General features: G+C 49.3%; 1 protein-coding gene across 5 annotated transcripts in view; it reads left to right on the forward strand.

Moving 5' to 3' along the window:
• Positions 1 to 18,393, forward strand: part of CLUAP1 (clusterin associated protein 1) — a 58,676-nt gene extending 40,283 nt beyond the window's left edge. For 2 of the 5 annotated variants that reach the window (XM_038151455.1, XM_038151459.1), the window contains 4 exons: positions 7,668 to 7,772; positions 15,837 to 15,892; positions 17,564 to 17,605; positions 17,889 to 18,393. In XM_038151455.1, coding sequence (XP_038007383.1) covers positions 7,668 to 7,772; positions 15,837 to 15,892; positions 17,564 to 17,605; positions 17,889 to 18,044 — 359 coding nt within the window. In that variant the 3' untranslated portion in view covers positions 18,045 to 18,393. The remainder of the gene's footprint in view (positions 1 to 7,667; positions 7,773 to 15,836; positions 15,893 to 17,563; positions 17,606 to 17,888) is intronic. The other 3 variants (XM_038151458.1, XM_038151460.1, XM_038151457.1) reach the window with 3 other exon arrangements.
• The last annotated feature ends 341 nt before the right edge of the window (positions 18,394 to 18,734 follow it).

An 18,734-nucleotide genomic window follows, 5' to 3' on the forward strand; every position in this document is an offset into this window, starting at 1 on the left:
GCAACCTGGGCTCTCCCCTGAGTGCAGACCCCCCCTCCTCTCGTTGTTAATTAAAAGCTGCCCTTTAAACAATTCAAACCCAAGAGATTGCTGTGGTGAGAGAATGCAGGAGTTGGTGTCTAACATGGCACAGTTTGTTAATCCTCATCACAGGGGAAATACAGACTGGCACAGGAGGAACCAAAGAGCAGCAGGATGGGCTCAGCACCTCTGAGCAGCTTTGGCTGCCCAGCCTCCCCCAGGGTTAACCCTGCAGCTCACAGCAGAAACAGGCATCACTGAGGGGTGGAGAGCATTCCCAGGGACCTGCAGCTGGCTCTGGCAGTGGTTTTATCAGGCCTGCTGTGAGCCTGGGGAGGAAATGGTGTGAGGTGCTGCAGCCTGCGCGCTTCAGCCTTTCAGCTCTTTGGATGCTGGTGCTGCTCGCTGCTGGGAGAGGGTGTGCCCTGGAAGGAGGCAGTGACAGGGAAGAGTGAAGAAGGACTTCACCATCAGAAACATCTTTGTGAAGCAGGTTTTTGGAGGGAAGAATATTTCGTGGAATCCCAGACTGTTTTGGGTGGCAAGGGGGCTTAAAGCTCATCCCATTCCAGCCCCTGCCCTGCCATGGGCAGTGACATCTCCCACTGTCCCAGGCTGCTCCAAGCCCCGTCCAGCCTGGCCTTGGGCACTGCCAGGGATCCAGGAGCAGCCCCAGCTGCTCTGGGCACCCTGTGCCAGGGCCTGCCCACCCTGCCAGGGAACAATTCCTTCCCAATTTCTTGTCTAAACTGACCTTCCTTCAGTTTGAAACCATCGCTCCTTGTCCTGTCACCACAGACCCTGCTGAATACTTCATTATTCCACTTAACATTTTTGAGTAGTGCCCCCCACACAAAGCAAAGTGGTTTTATCCAAAGTTTTAGTCCATCTTCAGTTTGTTTGGAAACGTGGGACTTTGTTGTCTGGGCTTTCCACCCAGCAGACACCGGGATGGTTGAAATGGGCCCTGCTCTGCCTTGGTCTTGCTCAGGCAGCAGCTTCTGGAGATGGAGGGATGAGCTCCTTGTCTGCTCAGTGCAAGGTGGCCAGGCTGGCCTGGGCCTGCCACTCTCCCAGGGCTCCCTGGCTGCTCCTGGAATGTTGGGGTGGGGGAGTGAGCTGCCTTGGAACAAGTTCATTGCTTCCCTCCTCAGAGGGGCTGCAGGGCAGGTTCTTTCCCTCTCCCACATTGCCCCTGGGAGCTGCACAACACTTAATGAGGCTTTCCCAGCAGCGTGGGCTGTGGGTGTGATAAATTTGTTGCTATTAATTGATAAAATTCAGCATCCTCTCTGCCCTGTGGGTTCTGTTACTCTCACCTACCCACAGCATTGATCAGCTCTCTCATTGTCTGGGTCCCCTGACCTTATCTCCTGCTAATTCAGTAAGAAGGGTTCCAAATTAACATTCATTTCTCTCTGCAATGAAGCAGCAGGAGTTTTGGACAGCTCTCAGTTGAGTTTCAGGCTGAGAAGCCTAAATTCTGTTTCTCATAAAGGAGAGCTCTGGGATGGAGGTTGAGTTGTGCAGGTCTGTATTAAGAATTAAAAAAGTCCATGGGTTTGGTACTCACATAAAACTGGCAAAATTGTTTCGTGTTATTGGTCAAAAGTCTGGTGGGGGGTTTTTTTGGGGTTTTTTTTGTTGTGTTGTTATTGTTTTGGGGGGTTTTGTTTGTTTTTGTTGTGTTGTTGTTTTGGGGGTTTTGTTTGTTTGTTTTTGTTTGTTGTTGTTGTTTTGGGGTTTTTGTTTGTTTTTGTTTGGGGTTTTTTTTTGCTTCCACACGTGTCAAATCAGCTTTTCTCTCTGACAGAGCAACTCCATAAAACCGCTGCACTGAAAAAAAAAACCAAACAAAAAAACCAACACTAAATTGTCTGAAATACTGTTAAACAACATAAAGATTTTGAACTCTTGCTACAGATGAGGCTCTGAGAATTATCTGCCTGATGAAAGTACACATAATTAAGTATTTGCAGCAGTATAAAAATGTTTCGTGCTGAGCAGGGAGGAAGTTGCTGTTATTTTTCTAATCTTTTCTAATCTTTGCTCTGGGAGAGGCTGATCCAGGCAGTGATGTCTCACACATCTGCTGCCCCTGTGCCACATCAGGACTGCTGCCATGTAACAAATCAAATTGCCTGAAGCTCAGGGCTTGCTTTTCTTGTTAATGTCAAAGTGACGCTTAAAACAGTGTATCAGACACTGCTTGGAGGAAGGCTGGAGATAGCTCTGCTGTCTGGTGTGGGTGCTGGATGCTCTGGTACTGGATTGTGAGAGAGGAGAGGCCAGGGAAAGTCACTGACCGCAGCAGGAATTCAATTTATTTCATCAGGTTTATCCAAAATTGCAAAAACTTTGTTTAGCAAAAAGGAACAACTTGGAATGTTTCTAGACTGAAATATTTTTCTGACTCTTCAGTTTACTGCATTTACAGATATTTTTCACTTTTTACACACTTTTTCCAATGCATTTTCTCCCATTCTTCAAGAGCCTTTTATCAATTTAAAAGACGACAATGCAGAATCACAGAATCCCAGAGTGGTTTGGGCTGGAGGGGATCTTAAAGCTCATCCAGTGCCACCCCTGCCATGGCAGGGACACCTTCCACTGTCCCAGGTCCTCCAAACCCCATCCAGCCTGGCCTTGGGCACTGCCAGGGATCCAGGGGCAGCCCCAGCTGCTCTGGGCACCCTGTGCCAGGGCCTGCCCACCCTCCCAGGGAACAATTCCTAATTCCCAATATCCCATCCAGCCCTGCCCTCTGGCAGTGGGAAGCCATTCCCTGTGTCCTGTCCCTCCATCCCTTGTCCAAAGTCTCTCTCCACCTTTCTTGTAGGAATATAGATGAACTATAAATTTTAAAAAGTTAAGTATTTTGTTTTGAAAGTATAAAAATATAAACAATTTCAATTTTTCAAGATATTTTCTTTATTTCTTTTGGCCACTGCTGTGTCCAGGATTAATTTAAATACAGGGAAGTATTTGCCATAAAACTGAAATTTTCAGTGACTCTGCCACTTTCTGTTGTGCTGCTCCAGTCAGTCCACCCTGCATCCTCTTGCTTGGTCTGTGGGATGAACAAACATTGGTTTTCCCCAGCATTTGGAAATCTGCACTACTTGAATCTCGTTCAGCAATAACCACATGATGTAACTGATGCTCCTGGGTGCACCCTTTCTGCTCCGGAGCTGATGCTTTAAAATCTGCCAGCAGACAAACAAAAAGCCCCATTCAGCAGCTGTGGGATTGGAGAGGTGACTCCTGGATGATTCCTGGATGATATTGCTGGTGCCTGGGCCATCCATCTTCTTGTAAGAGACACTTGGAACTGGTCCGCAGGAGCTTTGTGTGGTGCTTGTTGGGTAATTGCAAAATCATGACCTAATTTAATAGTGCTTGGATGGATTTTTGGCTTGTAAGACTGTTTGAAATAGTTCTGGTCACCGAATATGACCCCTTGATCAAACGGGCCCAGAAATAACCCAACTGCTCACTCCTGCAGAACTCCAAATCCCAGTTTAAGTGGAGCTTGTCATCCTGAGTTAAGTTTAATTACTTCAAGTGGCTGACACCTATTGGTTCCCCAGGCAGTGGTTAATCATCCTCACTGATAAATTGGGAGTTTGGATTCTGGAGATAGACCAGGCTGGATGGACTTGGAGCAGCCTGGCTTAGGGGGAGGTGTCCCTGCCCATGGCAGGGCTGGCTGGAATGGGATGAGTTTAAATCCCTTGCAATCCAAATTATTCCATAATTCTGTGACCTTAAAAATGACCATGCAAGGCGAATAAGTGCACTTAGAGCTACCTCTCCAACCTTGTTGTTGCTGTTACTGCCCAGTTTTTGGCTGCACAGCTCTGAACATTCAAGTTTTCCATGAAATTCCTAGGAGTTACATCTGGACCTTGCTCAGTAGCTCTCAGTACCTGTCTGAATTCTTCTTAGAGATGGGTGAGAGATCTCCGTTTTGTGCTAAGGACAAAGGAACTTCCCTCCAGATATTTTTCTATCTAAGCTTTTCTGTCCAAGCCTTTCTTTCCCTTCAGCCTGCAGAGCTGTGGGTTTGGGAGTGTGGTGGCTGATCCAGAGCCCGGTGTGGTGGCTTTGGTGTGACAACAGGATGGGTTTGGCAGAGCTGAGGCTTTCAGTGGGCACTGGGCTTCACTCTCCTTCAAAACACATCAGAAACCCCAATCCCACCCCCTTTGGTTTTTGCTGTTCCCTTATTTCATGCTGTTTATTCACTGGATTTCATTTGGGATCAAGTGGCTGTCAGTTGCCAATTTGATTGTTGTCATGATGTTTTCTCACCCAAACCAGCATCCTGCTGGGTGCAGTAATTGCTGTGGAGCCAGTGTTTGCAAGGCAGTGATTTTCTGATGAAATTGGACACACTGCACAGCACTTACAGCTAATTCCAGAGCATATCAATAAACAATGGCCACTGTGCTCATTATCCTCACCACAGTAACTTCTTATTTTACAGCTGGATACCTTTACTTGAATATTGATGCAAACTACCAAATCTGCACTGAAATCACTGCTAAGTTAGTAAATCATGGTGCTTTTCCTTCAAGCATTGCAAATTACCAGAAATTAAATCATTTCAATGTAGCATTATCTGTCCAGCTATCAGCTCTGGCTTTTTTTCTGGGAGCAGTGGGAGCAGGAACAAAAATCCCACCTTTGGAGATCAGTGGAACCAGGATCTATTTTTTTTTTGTGGCTGGACTGCTTTAAAGGAAACTAATTTAGTTGACTGAAACCCGTCTTTATGAAATAGAAATGTTGAAATGAAAGGCAAGTGGGGTTTGAAATCCCAATATATCTTCTCTCAGACTGATATTTGGAGTGTTTTCGGTGCAGCAGAGGCAATCACAGCAGTGGGGAGATGGGCCCAGCACTATTTACAGACTTGTTCTGCTGATTACCTTTTCATAATAAAAATACGAGAGCTGCTTAAAACCTCAGTCTGAAGCTTCTGGAAGCTGCCAGCTTGGCCTCAATTGGGGCACATGGATTGCTGAATAGTAATAATAAATTAAGTCTGTTGTGAGAATTCCAATAATCCTCATGTAAACCCATATAAATCTCTTAAGCCAGCTCCATTCAGTGGGTTCTGTACTCTGTGTACAATCACATGGCAATTTGTGGTGCTGTGGTTGATTATCTTCATTGCTTTATGCTGATCCTGAGAAAAATCTGTTTTTTTCATAAGGAATGTTCCTTGTCTCTTCAGAATTGATTGTGGTTGGCTGTGCAGTGGTACACAAATGAGATTGTGGCTTCTTCTAGGGCAATAAGTCTTTTTGCATGTTGTTAAATGAAACTTTCTGAACTGTCACTTTTCATGAATACCAAGAATATTTTGGTGGGAGCTGGGCACACGGGGTGCAGAGTGAGGGATTGGTGTTCAACACTGCCTAGAACAGGTCACCCTGGGCTGGTGTTTATTTTAATCCTGATAAAAAGCCTGTGCTCAGCTTCTCTTTATCTTGTGTATTTGAAAACTTTATTAGCACTGTCCTCTGGTTCTGTGTCTTGGGATTTAGGCTCAGCACAATTCAGCTCAGCTGGTAGCTCAGACTGTACATGGGCAGAGCTGGGCTTGGTGATAGCAGCCCTTAGGCTGGACTGGAGAAGTATATTTTGTTTTGGAGAGTGAAAAAGGTGCCTGATGTCATTTCAAGAGGGAGCAGGAAGTTTGGAGGCAGGAATTTGGATATTGCTGAATTTGCAGCTGTCCCTTCTCTGAGCTTCTGGCAGAAGTTCACTGCAGTGATGCTCTGAGCTGGGCTCTGTGCTCCAGGATTGCAGCCAGGCTGGTCAAGGAAAACCCAAGCTCTTGCCATGGATCCATAACAGGATTTGTTTCAAAGTCACAGCTCAGCAGGAAAAGTGCTGTACTGTGGTTACTGGAGGAAACTCTTCCCTGGCAGGGTGGGCAGGCCCTGGCACAGGGTGCCCAGAGCAGCTGGGGCTGCCCCTGGATCCCTGGCAGTGCCCAAGGCCAGGCTGGAGAGGGCTTGGAGCAGCCTGGGACGGTGGGAGCTGTCCCTGCCTGGACATGGCAGGGGTGGAACAAAATGGGCTTTGAGGTCTTTTCCAAGCCAGGCCATTCCATGACATGCTGGGAGTTCAGGTGGTGAATTTGTGTTTTGATTTGGCTGGAAAGGCAATCCAGGCTTTTTAAAGGCACAGGGAAGAATTTCTTCCCCCTATCCCATCCCACCCTGCTCTCTGGCAGTGGGAAGCTGTAGGTCCCTGCTCAGCTGGCAGCTCATGCTCAGGAGATTCCCAGACAGGAGCAGGAATCACAAATGGGCTTGGAATGGGAAAGGTTTGGCCAAGAAATCAATGGGCTCCCTGCAGCATCCTCAGCTCTGGGCAGTGCTGCTGCCTAACAGGAGTGACAAAGCCTGAAAGGGAGAAATTGCTGCTAAAAATAAAATAAATAGCCGAGAGGGAAGGAAAAAAACCCCACAAAATAAGAATGAGGGCATTTTAGTAGCAGTAAGAGCCATCACAGATATGATAAATTCACTTTTTAATATATTGAGCACAAACTTGAATCCTTTCTGTAAGCTCCACACGGCTCCTCCCAAGGAGTTTGCCCGTGCAAGGCTGAACAAAACCTCAGTTTCCTAAATGCCAGGCAAACAGAAGCAGCATCCAGGTCACACAGCAGTGAGTGATTCCCTCATTTGCCAAAGAAGAAAGTGCAAATAGAAATTGTAGCTAACTCTGCTGGAGCCCTGTAATCTTACCAGGCTGGCAGATACTTCCCTTGCCATTATTATTTTCTCATTAACTTAATATTGCAGTGAAAAAGAGGATGGGAAAATGTCTAATATTTGTATATTGTCTGATAATTAAATACTGCAAAGATGTGTCAGCTCATTACTAATCCTAATTAAAGTAGTTATTTCCATTTTCAGCTTGGACATGTGTGTAATTAAATGTACCTGGGAAAGAATTGCCTATTTCTCTAAATAATCAGCAGCAAATGTTGCTGTGCTGGGTGCTCCCACGGGGTCCGGTTGGGTTTGTCCTCGCACTGGACTGGGAACTCTGCTTTGGATGGGGAGAAGGAAACAAAGGCAGACGATGAAAACATCTGAAGAAGTTCCTGGTCTTTGGGAGCTTCCCTGTCTATCCAGCATCTTGGGTTTGGCTGGAGCTGCATTCCTTTATCTGGGGATATGGAACTGTGCTTATCTAGAATTAAATGAAAGGCAAATAGTCCAAGGAGATGGGTTTTGACATTGCTGGTGTCAGGGTATAACCTAGATAATAAACACACACTTCCCAAATGCTTTTCAAAGAGTTTTATCTTTAAATCACTTGCTGAAGTAGCAGCTTCTCTTCATGCCCAGAGGGGATGTTTCAACAGCGCCTTTATGGTACAGCCTGGGATTGTCCCAGGGCTCTTGTTTCAGTGGGTGCTGCTTTGGCTCTCCCCTGCTGAAGGATTTCTGCTTGGGATGTGGAGATTGGCCATTTCCCTGTGCTCTCTGCAGGAATTCTCAATTCCTCTTGGGCTTGAGCAAAGGTAGAACTGCTGCTATCTCCTGTACCCAGCTGCTGCTCTGGGCTGGGCTTGCTTTGGGTGATATTAACCAGCTGCCTTTGTTTTTCACCAGGTAATGATGACTCTGACATAGAAATCCAGGAGGATGAAGGCTCTGACAGCGAGGGGGATTTGCAGATCCCGAGGCACCGCATCAGCACGGAGACTCTCCTGCCAGGTACCCTAACCCCTCCTGAGCTGCCCTGAGCCCCAAGGATGTGCTGGAATTACCTGAGTAGCTGCAAATGTAAGAAGCCCATGTCACTCTTCAGGATCTTGGCATCGCTCAGCTCTCAGGAGCTGCAGGAGGATTAAAGCCCTGTGGAAAAAACAGTGCTTCCAGGGGAGCAAATGCAGGATTATTCACTGGGAAAAACAATGACTGTGTGGGGGAAATCCTGCCTTGGTATTGCCTTCCACATTCCTGAAGCAGTTCTGTGCAAAGCCTTAGGGAGGCAATCCCATTTCTCATTGCAAAACATTTAGTTCCCCGTAGCTGTTGGCCCCTGTTTCAGCTGGGAGACCTTCAGTGAGTCAGTAAAGCCACCTGCACTGCCTTGGCACAGGTGGAGCACACCTGAGCTGCTGCTCCCAGGGAGGGATGTGAGCCTTCTGTCCTTCTGTCCTTCTCTGCTGCTTCCTGGGGAGTGCAACTGCAGCCTCTGCTGCCGCTGCTCACAGGCAGCTCAGAGGAGTTGCTGGGTGAGGCTCTGTGGTTCGTCCAGGTGGGAAAAGAAACGTTCTGCTTAGTCTGGAGACGAGCAAAACACAGCCAGGAAACCAGGGTAGTTCTTTTGTTAGCAGTGAGGGATTCTGAGCTGTCAGCACAAACCTCTCTGGGCTCTGGAGAAAGTGCCTGTTTGGGGTTTCATGTGCCACCACTCCTGCTGGAAGCTGTTCCTTAGATAAACTGCAAACGTGTGGGGTTTTGTGAGTGGAATTCTGCTTTCCCCTCTCTGACTGAGACCAGGAAAAGAAGCTGATATTCTCAAGTCAGTGTAATTTAAACATTTTTATCCTCCCTTCCTCTGTTTTTCTTGAAAATTGAAAAGTCTTGTTAAGTGCTAGAAACACTGATATTCTCTAAGGAATATTTTACATTGGCATTTCTCAAGGAAAGGTTTGTACACAGGTTATAGAGCTTTGGAAGGGACCCTGTAGCTGACTGTGAAGCTTCATCAGAGAACACCATAACCTGAGTCCCTGCTGCTCTTAATAGCAGTTTTAGAGTTTTACTCTAAAAGTTGTAGATTTTTCTGCCAGTAGATTTTTTTTTCTAGGAAGACCTTTGTTATCATTAATTACCCTTAATGGAAACTCAGTTCATCAGACTTTAAGACCTGAGAGAAATGTCAGCAGCAGCAGCTTCTCTAGAAAACCAGGGCTGAATATTCTCTGCCTGTTTGCTATTAAACACCCAACAGATCTGCTTGTGTTCTTCGGTAATTTGCATTTAAGATGCACTTGATGATCAAGGCACCATAACAAGAACATTATTTCTATTAATTACTGCTTTTTTCCTTGACTCAATTTAAGATATTTCAATCACTTTCTTTTGAAGCTTTGTGTTTCCTTACATGGTGATGCTGCTGAGCCACATTTGCTCTCAAGCTGAGGAGAAAGAGCCCACTGTGCTCAGTCCCTGTGGCTGCTGGGGTGCACTTTTATATCTTTTTTACATTCTAATTTCCATCTTTTACATCTCTAATTCCCAAGTTATCAGTGCTGGGAGATAAGGCTTCCTCCCTCTCTCTGTGGTGGGCAGATATTCCAGTGTGTTTTGCCATTATGGAGGCAAGATTCTCAGGGAGAGATAATCCCTCTTTTAGGCCACTTGGTATAATTGAGAAAAATCAGCACACTCACCCTCGAGAGCCCTTTCATCAGCTCTGTCTACTTGCAGCAAAACTCAAACTAAGTGCAGGTTTGACAGTATTGCTCCTGGTTTTGTTCTTTCAGCCAATTAAAAGACTTGAAGTTATAGAATTTGGTTTCCCCTGGAGCAGCAAAGAGGGAGATGAGGGAGACTTGAGTGGTGCAGAGAGAAAAATCAGCCCCTTCCCCACGTGCAGAGAGGAGCAGGCAGGAGCAGCTGAAGAGGGAAGCTGGAATGGGCCCTGGAGCTTTGACCTCGGTGCTGCTGGGTCAGCAAACATGGCAAAACCAGCAGCAGGGAAGCAGGAAGGGCTCTGGTCCAGGAGGGAGCAGGGAGGGGAGAGCTTCTGGCTGGGGGAGCAGGGGCCAAGCTGCAGGTGCTGCCTTGTGGGCCTGGAAACTGCAGCTGCTTTACTGTCACAATATCACACTGACAGGACAGTCCCCTCCTTAAGGGGGGTGCTGTAGTAAACCCAGGTGTCACTGATCATTTGCTTTTGTAGATGGGAGAATACACTGATTTATCACAGCATCACACACTGCTTTGGGTGGGAAGGGCCTTAAAGTTCATCTCATCCCAGCCCTGCCACAGCCAGGGACACCTTCCACTGTCCCAGGCTGCTCCAAGCCCTGTCCAGCCTGGTCTTGGACACTGCCAGGGATCCAGGGGCAGCCCCAGCTGCTCTGGGCACCCTGTGCCAGGGCCTGCCCACCCTGCCAGGGAACAATTCCTAATTCCCAATATCCCATCCAGCCCTGCCCTCTGGCAGTGGAAGCCATTCCCTGTGTCCTGTCCCTCCATCCCTTCTCCCCAGTCCCTCTCCAGCTTTCCTGGAGCCCCTTTAGGCCCTGGCAGGGGCTCTGAGGTGTCTCTGGAGCCTTCTCCTCTCCAGGTGAGCACCCCCAGCTCTCCCAGCCTGGCTGCAGAGCAGAGGGGCTCCAGCCCTTGGGGCATCTCCGTGGGTTCCCCTGGACTCTTTCCAACAGCTCCACATCCTTCCTGTGCTGGGGACGCCAGAGCTGGAAGCACTCTGGTCTCTACATTTTAATTTTAGCATTGTCAATGTGAATAAAATTTCACATCCATTTTTATTCTGTCTGGCAGTAGATATTTGAGGCTGTGACAAATGCAATGGACTTCCCTGAATTTGTGGTGCCACTTGCAGTAAGATTCTTGTTTTGTCAGAGAGCCAAAGGAAAGGAAATTTTTTCAGTATTGAAAATCTTAACCATTTGCAGTGTGGAGAACTCTCTTGCCTGAAACAGGCCCTAGATGAGTTGTTTGCAGCAGGATGGTAGTTCGTGTGCAGCTGGGGTGCACTTTGGGGTGAAGGATGCACAGCCTTGTCCTGGGAATGCAGAATCACCCTGGGGGTGCTGGGTCAGCCACAGCATCCAGCCAGCCTGGTCTGTCCCCAGCCCTGGCTGAAAGGAAATGTCTGGGGAAGCACATGGGAGCTTCCCTCAGGTTCCCTGGGGCTCTCAAGCTGTTTCAGCCCCACCACTTGTGGCTTGCACAGATTTAAGCTAACCCTCAGTACATTTATTTTCTCCTAAGAACCTGTCTAGTCTCCCCTTGAACTAAATAGATTTTTGTCACCCACACGATCAGAAGTGACAGATTTTGAGGTGATGTTACGATTCCATGTGCAGATCCATCTTTTCAAGTCACTTGGACCAGAGTTCTGAAATGCATTGTGGCATCATGAGGACCTTTCCCCTCCCAGAGGTGGCAGACTGGGACACACTGTGCTGGTGACAAGGCAGTGCTGTTGAATGAAGCTGAAATAGTCCAGCCCTGTGGAGCTGTGCCTGGAAATCACCTTTTATTCCACACTGCCAGGGTGTTTCAGCTCCTGTGAACCATTCCTCCCTGTGCTGTAGCACATTTCCTTTTATAACATTGGTGTTAAGGGCTGGTTTTGTCCTGGCTAGACCTCAGAGAGCATTTCACTACAGGAACAGGAGCAACTTCAGCCCCATTTGATCTTTACTGCGAGAAGACAGCTTTATAAAACCCTGGTTTTTTTGGCAGACAATCAGTCCAGAGTCACAGAGTGAGAGCAGCTCTCCTGGAGCCCCTTTCCTGGGCAGAGCTGGCCCAGAGGATCAGGGTGTTAATGATGTGCTGGCAGAGGGCACTTGCTCCGAGTGCCTGTGGCACCCTGCGTGCTGGGGGAAGGCTGCAGAGCCTGAATTATCCCTCATTTTTTTCAGTCCTGTAGGGAAAAGGAGAGTTTTGACATGCAGATCTTCTCAGGTGAGCCTCCACAGTCCTGGTTCCAATCCTTCCTTACCACAGGCAGGCTGAAAAGCAGGAAAGTCCTGTTCTCAGTGGGAATTGTCACTCTGCTTGTGGAATTTCTCTCTCCAGCTTGTGGCCATGTTCAGATTTCTGCTATGGAATTTCTGGAATGTTTTCCTTCTCTCTCAACCTCTCCCAGGTGTGGGCCATCCCAACATCAGACCTAGTGAAGAAGGAAGAGAGGCTGTAGGTCTGAAATGGTGGCAACAGCTCCCTCACTTCCAAGCAGATTTCCTTTTCATGGAGGTGTAAGAAATAAACTGAAGTGTGGTCCCCAAGCAGGAGCTGTGCTGTGCTTCATGAGTCCCTGGATTTTGGCAATGCCTGGAAGATGCTGCTGGGATCAGGGTCTTGCTTTAAGGGAGAGGATTGCTCTGCTCTGCCCTGGTGTGGCCTCATCTCAGATCTGGGGCAGGTGTGGGTGCCACCATGTCAGAAGGATCTAAAGCTGTTGGAGAGTGTCCAGAGGAGGGACCTGGGCACGGGGAAGGGTCTGAGGAGCAGCTGAGGGCACTTGGATTGATCAGCTGGAGGAGGAGACTGAGGGCAGAGCTCAGGGGGGGCTGCAGCTCCTCCCGAGGGGCAGCTCTGATCTCTGGGACAGGGACAGGGCATGGCTGGAGCTGGACCAGGGCAGGGTCAGGCTGGATTTTGGGAAAGGTTCTTCCCCCAGAGGGTGCTGGCACTGCCCAGGCTCCCCAGGGAATGGGCACAGCCCCGAGGCTGCCAGAGCTCCAGGAGAGCTTGGGCAATGCTCAGGCACAGGGTGGGATTGTTGGGGTGTCTGTGCAGGGCCAGGGGTGGGACTGGATGATCCCTGGGGGTCCCTTCCCACTCAGGAATTTCACCATTCTGTGATTGAGAACACGCTGCCCAAAGGACAGTAGTTCAGAAGGATAAGGCAGAAGGTTCATCCCATTTTTCTGTGTGGAAGGGAATGTGATGCAGAGGGAAGAGAGGTGTCTTCTGTGACCCCATGCTGTGAATCCACATTAAGAACTGGAGACTGACTGCAGATCTCCAGACTGGGAGCAAAATGTGTCAGCTCCAAACCCTCCTGTCCCCCTCCCAGGCAGTCCAGGTTGTGTGTCACTCCATGCTGTGAGGCACAGGGTTAACCTGTACCCACTGCTGGGTGAGGAGCTGGAAATCATCCCAGCCCTGTGGCTCCATCCTGGGCAGCTGCACAGGTTGGTAAAATGGGGAGCATCACACAGAGGGAAAATGGCAGCAGCTCACAGCTTCAAATTAGGGATGCACATTGCCTTCTGCTCTCTGAGGTGCCTACATCCATGCCATGCACAGGGAGGAGATTTGACTCCAAAGGTGCAGTGAATCACAGCCTGTTCATTGCCAGCATCTTTCCCAATAACTGCTCTGTGCAGCCTGTCCCAGCTGCAGTCACATTATCTGGAAGGAAGCACCACAGGCCCTCTCCTCTTGGCAGCTGGGTGAGCCCAGCTGAACTGAGCCCAGGAAGCCAAGTGACAACATCCCAGCTCTCCCTGTGCCATGCAGGGGACTCCTCTGATTCCTGCCTGCCCCCAGTACACACCAGGGCCATTCCCCACACAGGGAAACGTGGGGTTTATGGTCTGGGGGTGAAAATAATGCTCCATCAGGTGAAGTCCCAGCCCCTCTGCATGCTGGGGCCTGCCCTGGGAGTGTCCCAAGGTTTGCTGCAGGACCTGACCCTGCTGATCCCACAGTTGCTGGTTCAGAGAGGTGCTCCTGGCTTAGACAATGCAGGGATCCAGGTCCAGGCAGTAGCAGATGCTGGAGTTCCTCCAGGTGTGAGCAGTTACGTGTCCATGGGATGTCTGCACTGCTCCCACTGAGGGAGGAGCAGCATCTTGCACCTCCTGGGAGCATTTCTGAGCTCTTCCCATGGCATTTTGAACTGTCCTATTCCATCAGCTCTCCTAATCTGATATCTTGATTCTCTTTTCTATTCAGAATATCTCTCAGTTTTGTCTTCTTTTAGGAGCTCCCTGCAGCTTTCTCCTTTTTGAGGTAGTAATTCCCAATTTTATACTTTATGTTGAGCCTTCTACAGAGTAAAATTGCATTTAAACTCAAGAGTCATTTGTAGGCTGGGCAAAAATGGGGTTCTGTTGTCATCTAAGGATGTCAGGTATAATCACCCCCAAATTCATATCATTTAGTGTTGCATAAATTAGAGCAAAAGTCTCCAAAGCCTGAAGACAGATCTATCCAGAAATCTTTTAATTCCATCTCCATTTCCTGTGTTACCAGCAGCTGCTGCATAGAGGCCACTGTTTTTTTATATGAAGACATAAAATCCTTTTGGTGATCTGCCCTGATACAGCAGGGGTATTTTGGAGCTGTGGATGAGTTAGGCAGCTTTTTCCTACCACTAACTCAGCTCAAACTGCGTGGGACAAAAGGGACCTGTCATCTTTTGTGCTTTGGGAAGTAGAAAAAAGGAGGTTTGCCAGGGTATATTTTAAAGCTGCCTTGTTTTCATGCTAAAAACAGCCCAGATTGGATTGTTCTAGATTGGAACAATCCATATTTGGCATGGAGGAAGCTGGTGATGGCAGGAAATGAACAATTGGTGAGATGGGATGGACACAGCAGGGCTGGAATTAGGATCCAGTGTTGAGTGGGCTCTGTGGCTGCAGCAGCAGGGCTGAGTCACCCAGGCAGCCCCCAGGAGCTTTTCCCTGCCCACAGCTCTGCTCTCCTCATTCCCAACCCTTCCAGGCTCCCTCCCCAGCAAAGGACACCTGCCAACATCTTCCCATGGCCTGTGGGTAGCCAAAGCCAGGCAAGCAGGCACACTGTGTGCTCCCCTCTCCGTGAGCTCCCTGCAGAGCCCCACCTCCCTCTCCAGCCTCACACATCTGACTCCCATCGGGAAATTCTTGAGGTTTGCCTGGGTTTCCTGTGAGATTCAGTCCATCCTGGAATATCAGAAAGGGTCTGAGCTCTCTAAAGGAAAAAGGGTTCACCACATGGAAAAACAGGCTTTTGTTCTCTGTGTACCAAAGCAGAGGAAGAAATGTGTCAGTTCATGGATTTTTTGGGTTGGAAGGACCTCTCAAGATGATCTAGAGCAGCCTCTGTGCTCTAACAGGAGGTTTGAGCTGCTTGTCCAGAACCACATGCACTTTGGTTTTGAGTATCTCCATGGATGGAGACTCCTAAACTTCTCTAAGCAGCCTTGTTCCAGTGTTTGACTGCCCCCACATAATGAAAGCTTTCTTGGTTCAGATAAATTTCATGTTTCCTAATGTGTCCATTGCCTCTTGTCCTGCCAGAACCATCATGCTGGAATCAGGTAGCTCTGAAATAGCACCTGACTGGAACTAGAATTATAGAATCCTTAATGTTGGAGAAAAACTCCAAGATCATTGAGTCCAATGTTAATTACTGTCAGCCTTCCCCCCTCCTACCCTCTCCTGAGCAATGAGGCTTAACAAGGGGGGTGACTGCATGGATTGGGATCTCATCCTCTCACTGAGGGATGCACCCTGAGCTTTACCTTTCCTCCTCCCTCCCTGTACCACCAGCCAGGTTTGATGGGGGTTCTCTTTGCTCCTGGAACCATGAGCCAGGTTTGATGGGGGTTCTCTTTGCTCCTGGAACCATGAGCCAGGTTTGATGGGGGTTCTCTTTGCTCCTGGAACCATGAGCCAGGTTTGATGGAGGTTCTCTTTGCTCCTGGAACCATGAGCCAGGTTTGATGGGGGTTCTCTTTGCTCCTGGAACCATGAGCCAGGTTTGATGGAGGTTCTCTTTGCTCCTGGAACCATGAGCCAGGTTTGATGGGGGTTCTCTTTGCTCCTGGAACCATGAGCCAGGTTTGATGGGGGTTCTCTTTGCTCCTGGAACCATGAGCCAGGTTTGATGGAGGTTCTCTTTGCTCCTGGAACCATGAGCCAGGTTTGATGGGGGTTCTCTTTGCTCCTGGAACCATGAGCCAGGTTTGATGGGGGTTCTCTTTGCTCCTGGAACCATGAGCCAGGTTTGATGGGGGTTCTCTTTGCTCCTGGAACCATGAGCCAGGTTTGATGGAGGTTCTCTTTGCTCCTGCAGGAAGAGTTGGCACACGGATCGTGGGATCAATGCAAGGTGGAGACACGGAGGAGGATGTGAGTAACCATCTCGTGTCTGCAGAGCTTCTCTGACAGGGCTTTAGATGCCAGCCTTCTCCTCAGCTGAAGAGACACCTTTTTACCTGCTGAATCCTCACACCCCAGGCCTGCTCTTCCCCTCCTTTCCAATGGCTGACTCCTTTCCTCAGCATAGACATGTGTTTCCTTATTGTTCCTTTGTTCTTGGAGGCTGTGTGCTCCGTGTGCTCTCACCCCATCCTGCAGTGCAGAACTAGTGGCACACAGGCTGCAGGAATGCTCTTGTGGGGCAGATTTCTGGGAAGAGGGACCAGTGCAGTGCAGCTGGAGTTAAATACATGGACCTAAATCCCCTCATTGCTCTAAAGTCACTTCTTGGAGCCCTGTCCACGGCCTGTACTGGCAGCATCAGTGCCCTGGAGGATGGGGCAGGGATGAGAGCAGGACTGTGAGCTGTGCCCTTGGGATTCCTGCTGCCCCGGGGCTCCTGGCCTTGCCCTTGGTTGTGGTTCTCACGTGAGTGTAAAAGGCACACACAGCTTTGCACAGGAGGCACTTGCTCTGTGTCTGTGCCCAGCCTTTGGCATCCACGGCAGCCTCTCTGTGCCTCTGGGCACGCCTGAGTGGCCACATCTGCACCAGGAAGCTGAAGCCATCTGCTGGGATGTGGTTGGCATTTGCAGTTAGCTCTCCCCACCGTCCCAAAAAGCTGCTGCCATGCCAGGAGCAGTGGGGCTGTTCTCTCCAGTGATGCTGGAACACTTTTTTGGAGAGGGCTAGGAACTACTACAGCTGTGGTGACTGTGGGTTTGTGTTTGAGCCTGTGCTGCTGTTAATTCCCAGTGTGGGTGGAACCTTTCTGTCTCAATCCAGCAGACCCACCTCAGTGCTGCCTGTCTCAAGGAGGGGAGTTCAAACATTTCTGGGAATCCCAGAACAGTTTGATTAAAACCCATCTTGTTCCACCCAGAGACCCATTCCACTAGACTAGGTTGCTCCAAGCCCCATCCAGCCTGACTTAAACACTTCAGGGATGGGGCAGCCACAGCTTTTGGGTCTTGGAGAGGAACTTGCAGCCCATGCTCTGCTCTTTGCTTCTGCCAGAATGGGTTGTTGCCTCCTGGACATCCAGACCCATTTCTGGGAAGGGCAGAGTGCTGTGCCGTGGGGGAAGATGATGTCACTTTAGTCCCAGTGCTGCCTGATTGTCTTTGGCCACATTAGTGACAGATGAGGATGGTCACCCTCTGTGATTTCTGTTCCCTGTAGATTTCCTGCTGGCAGCTCTCTCCCTGCTGGCAGAGCCCCAGCACTTGCAGTGATGGAAAGCCAAGGCCTTCAGCCTGTGACTTCCCTCAGCTGCAGCCACTGCAGTTGTCTCATGGCTCTGCCCTCTGACTGCAGCTTCTCAGAGCTCAGGGATCTTTGCAGGCCTCTGCTGGTGTGTCCCAGCTCAGGGAGTGAAGCCAGTGAGGCTGCTTTGAGCCCCTCCAGGAACTCATGGAGTTAGGAAGAGCCAAGTGTGTGCCCAGCCTCTGTCACCTGCTGGTGTGGCAGAGCATGTTGAGCTGTGCCTGCCTTTGCTGCCTTCTCCCCTGCTCCAGCCTGGGTACTTTCTGTTCTCTTTTATGTTCTTGTACTTTTTTTTCCTGCTCTGCCTCTCGTGTTCCTCCACTCTGGCTCTCCAAGGGGACCCCAGCCCCGGCTCGGCCAGGCCGGCGCAAGGCTCAGGTGGGTTCCTCTCCTGGGCTTCATTCTCTTCCGCTCCCCCTCCGTTCTGTGGGCTCACAGTAGCTGTCACCTCAATGTTAAACACCCTGACAGGCTTTTAATAGCCCAGAGGCAGCAGAAGTCAGGGGATTTTGTTCATCAGCCCCGCGGGGTGGGAAGGAGGTTTGCAATCCATTGGGAGTGCAGGGGAAGCCAGCGCTGCCATCCCTCCCACTGGGCTGGCAGAGAGGCCTGGCCAGGGCAGAGCTGAGCTGGTTGTGGACTCCTGTTCCCTGTCCTGCAGGACGACTCAGGGGATAGTGAGATTGACATGGATGAAGATGAAGATGAGGAGGAGGAGGATGATCTGGAAGATGACAGCATGGAAATCTCCCCAGGCAAATCCAGTCTCCGAGCCAGGAAGCCAGAGCCACTGGAGCAAAGTGATAATGACTTCTGACCCTTCAGGAGCAGGAGGCCTCTTGAGGCACAAGCTTTGGAGAGGCCAGGAGCTAATACCCTGCTGTCTGAAAAGTGTGTGTCAGTGTGAACTCAGGAGTTGGTAAATAATGTTCATTAAACCTGAAAATTAAACTTGGATTGCCAGGTTTGTGAATCTCAAAGCATGAGCAGTTTATCCATAATGAGAATCACAGTAATGTGCACTTATTTCCATAATTGCACTAAACTGGCTGTTGTGCACTGCAGTGCCAGAAGCCTCACTCCAGTGAGCATCATGTGCCTGATTTCCCTGCATTTTATTATGTCCAAATAGATTTCTTTGGCTTAATAAAACTGGATGAAAAGCTGCTCTGGGAATGCATCTCAATTGGTTTTAAATCTGGCTTAAATCTATTTATCCTAAACATATCCTTTACTTAATCAAGGGCTTGTCTGCACAAAGAGCAGCACCAGGTAGACTGAAGGAGTGGAGTTAAAACTGGAGAAGTCTCCAGGGAGACCTTCCAGTGCCTAAAGGGGCTCCAGGAGAGCTGCAGAGGGACTGGGGACAAGGGATGGAGGGACAGGGAATGGCTTCCACTGCCAGAGGGCAGGGCTGGATGGGATATTGGGAATTAGGAATTGTTCCCTGGCAGGGTGGGCAGGCCCTGGCACAGGGTGCCCAGAGCAGCTGGGGCTGCCCCTGGAT

Source organism: Motacilla alba, chromosome 14 (genome assembly GCF_015832195.1).
Source record: "Motacilla alba alba isolate MOTALB_02 chromosome 14, Motacilla_alba_V1.0_pri, whole genome shotgun sequence".
Lineage (NCBI taxonomy): Eukaryota > Metazoa > Chordata > Aves > Passeriformes > Motacillidae > Motacilla > Motacilla alba.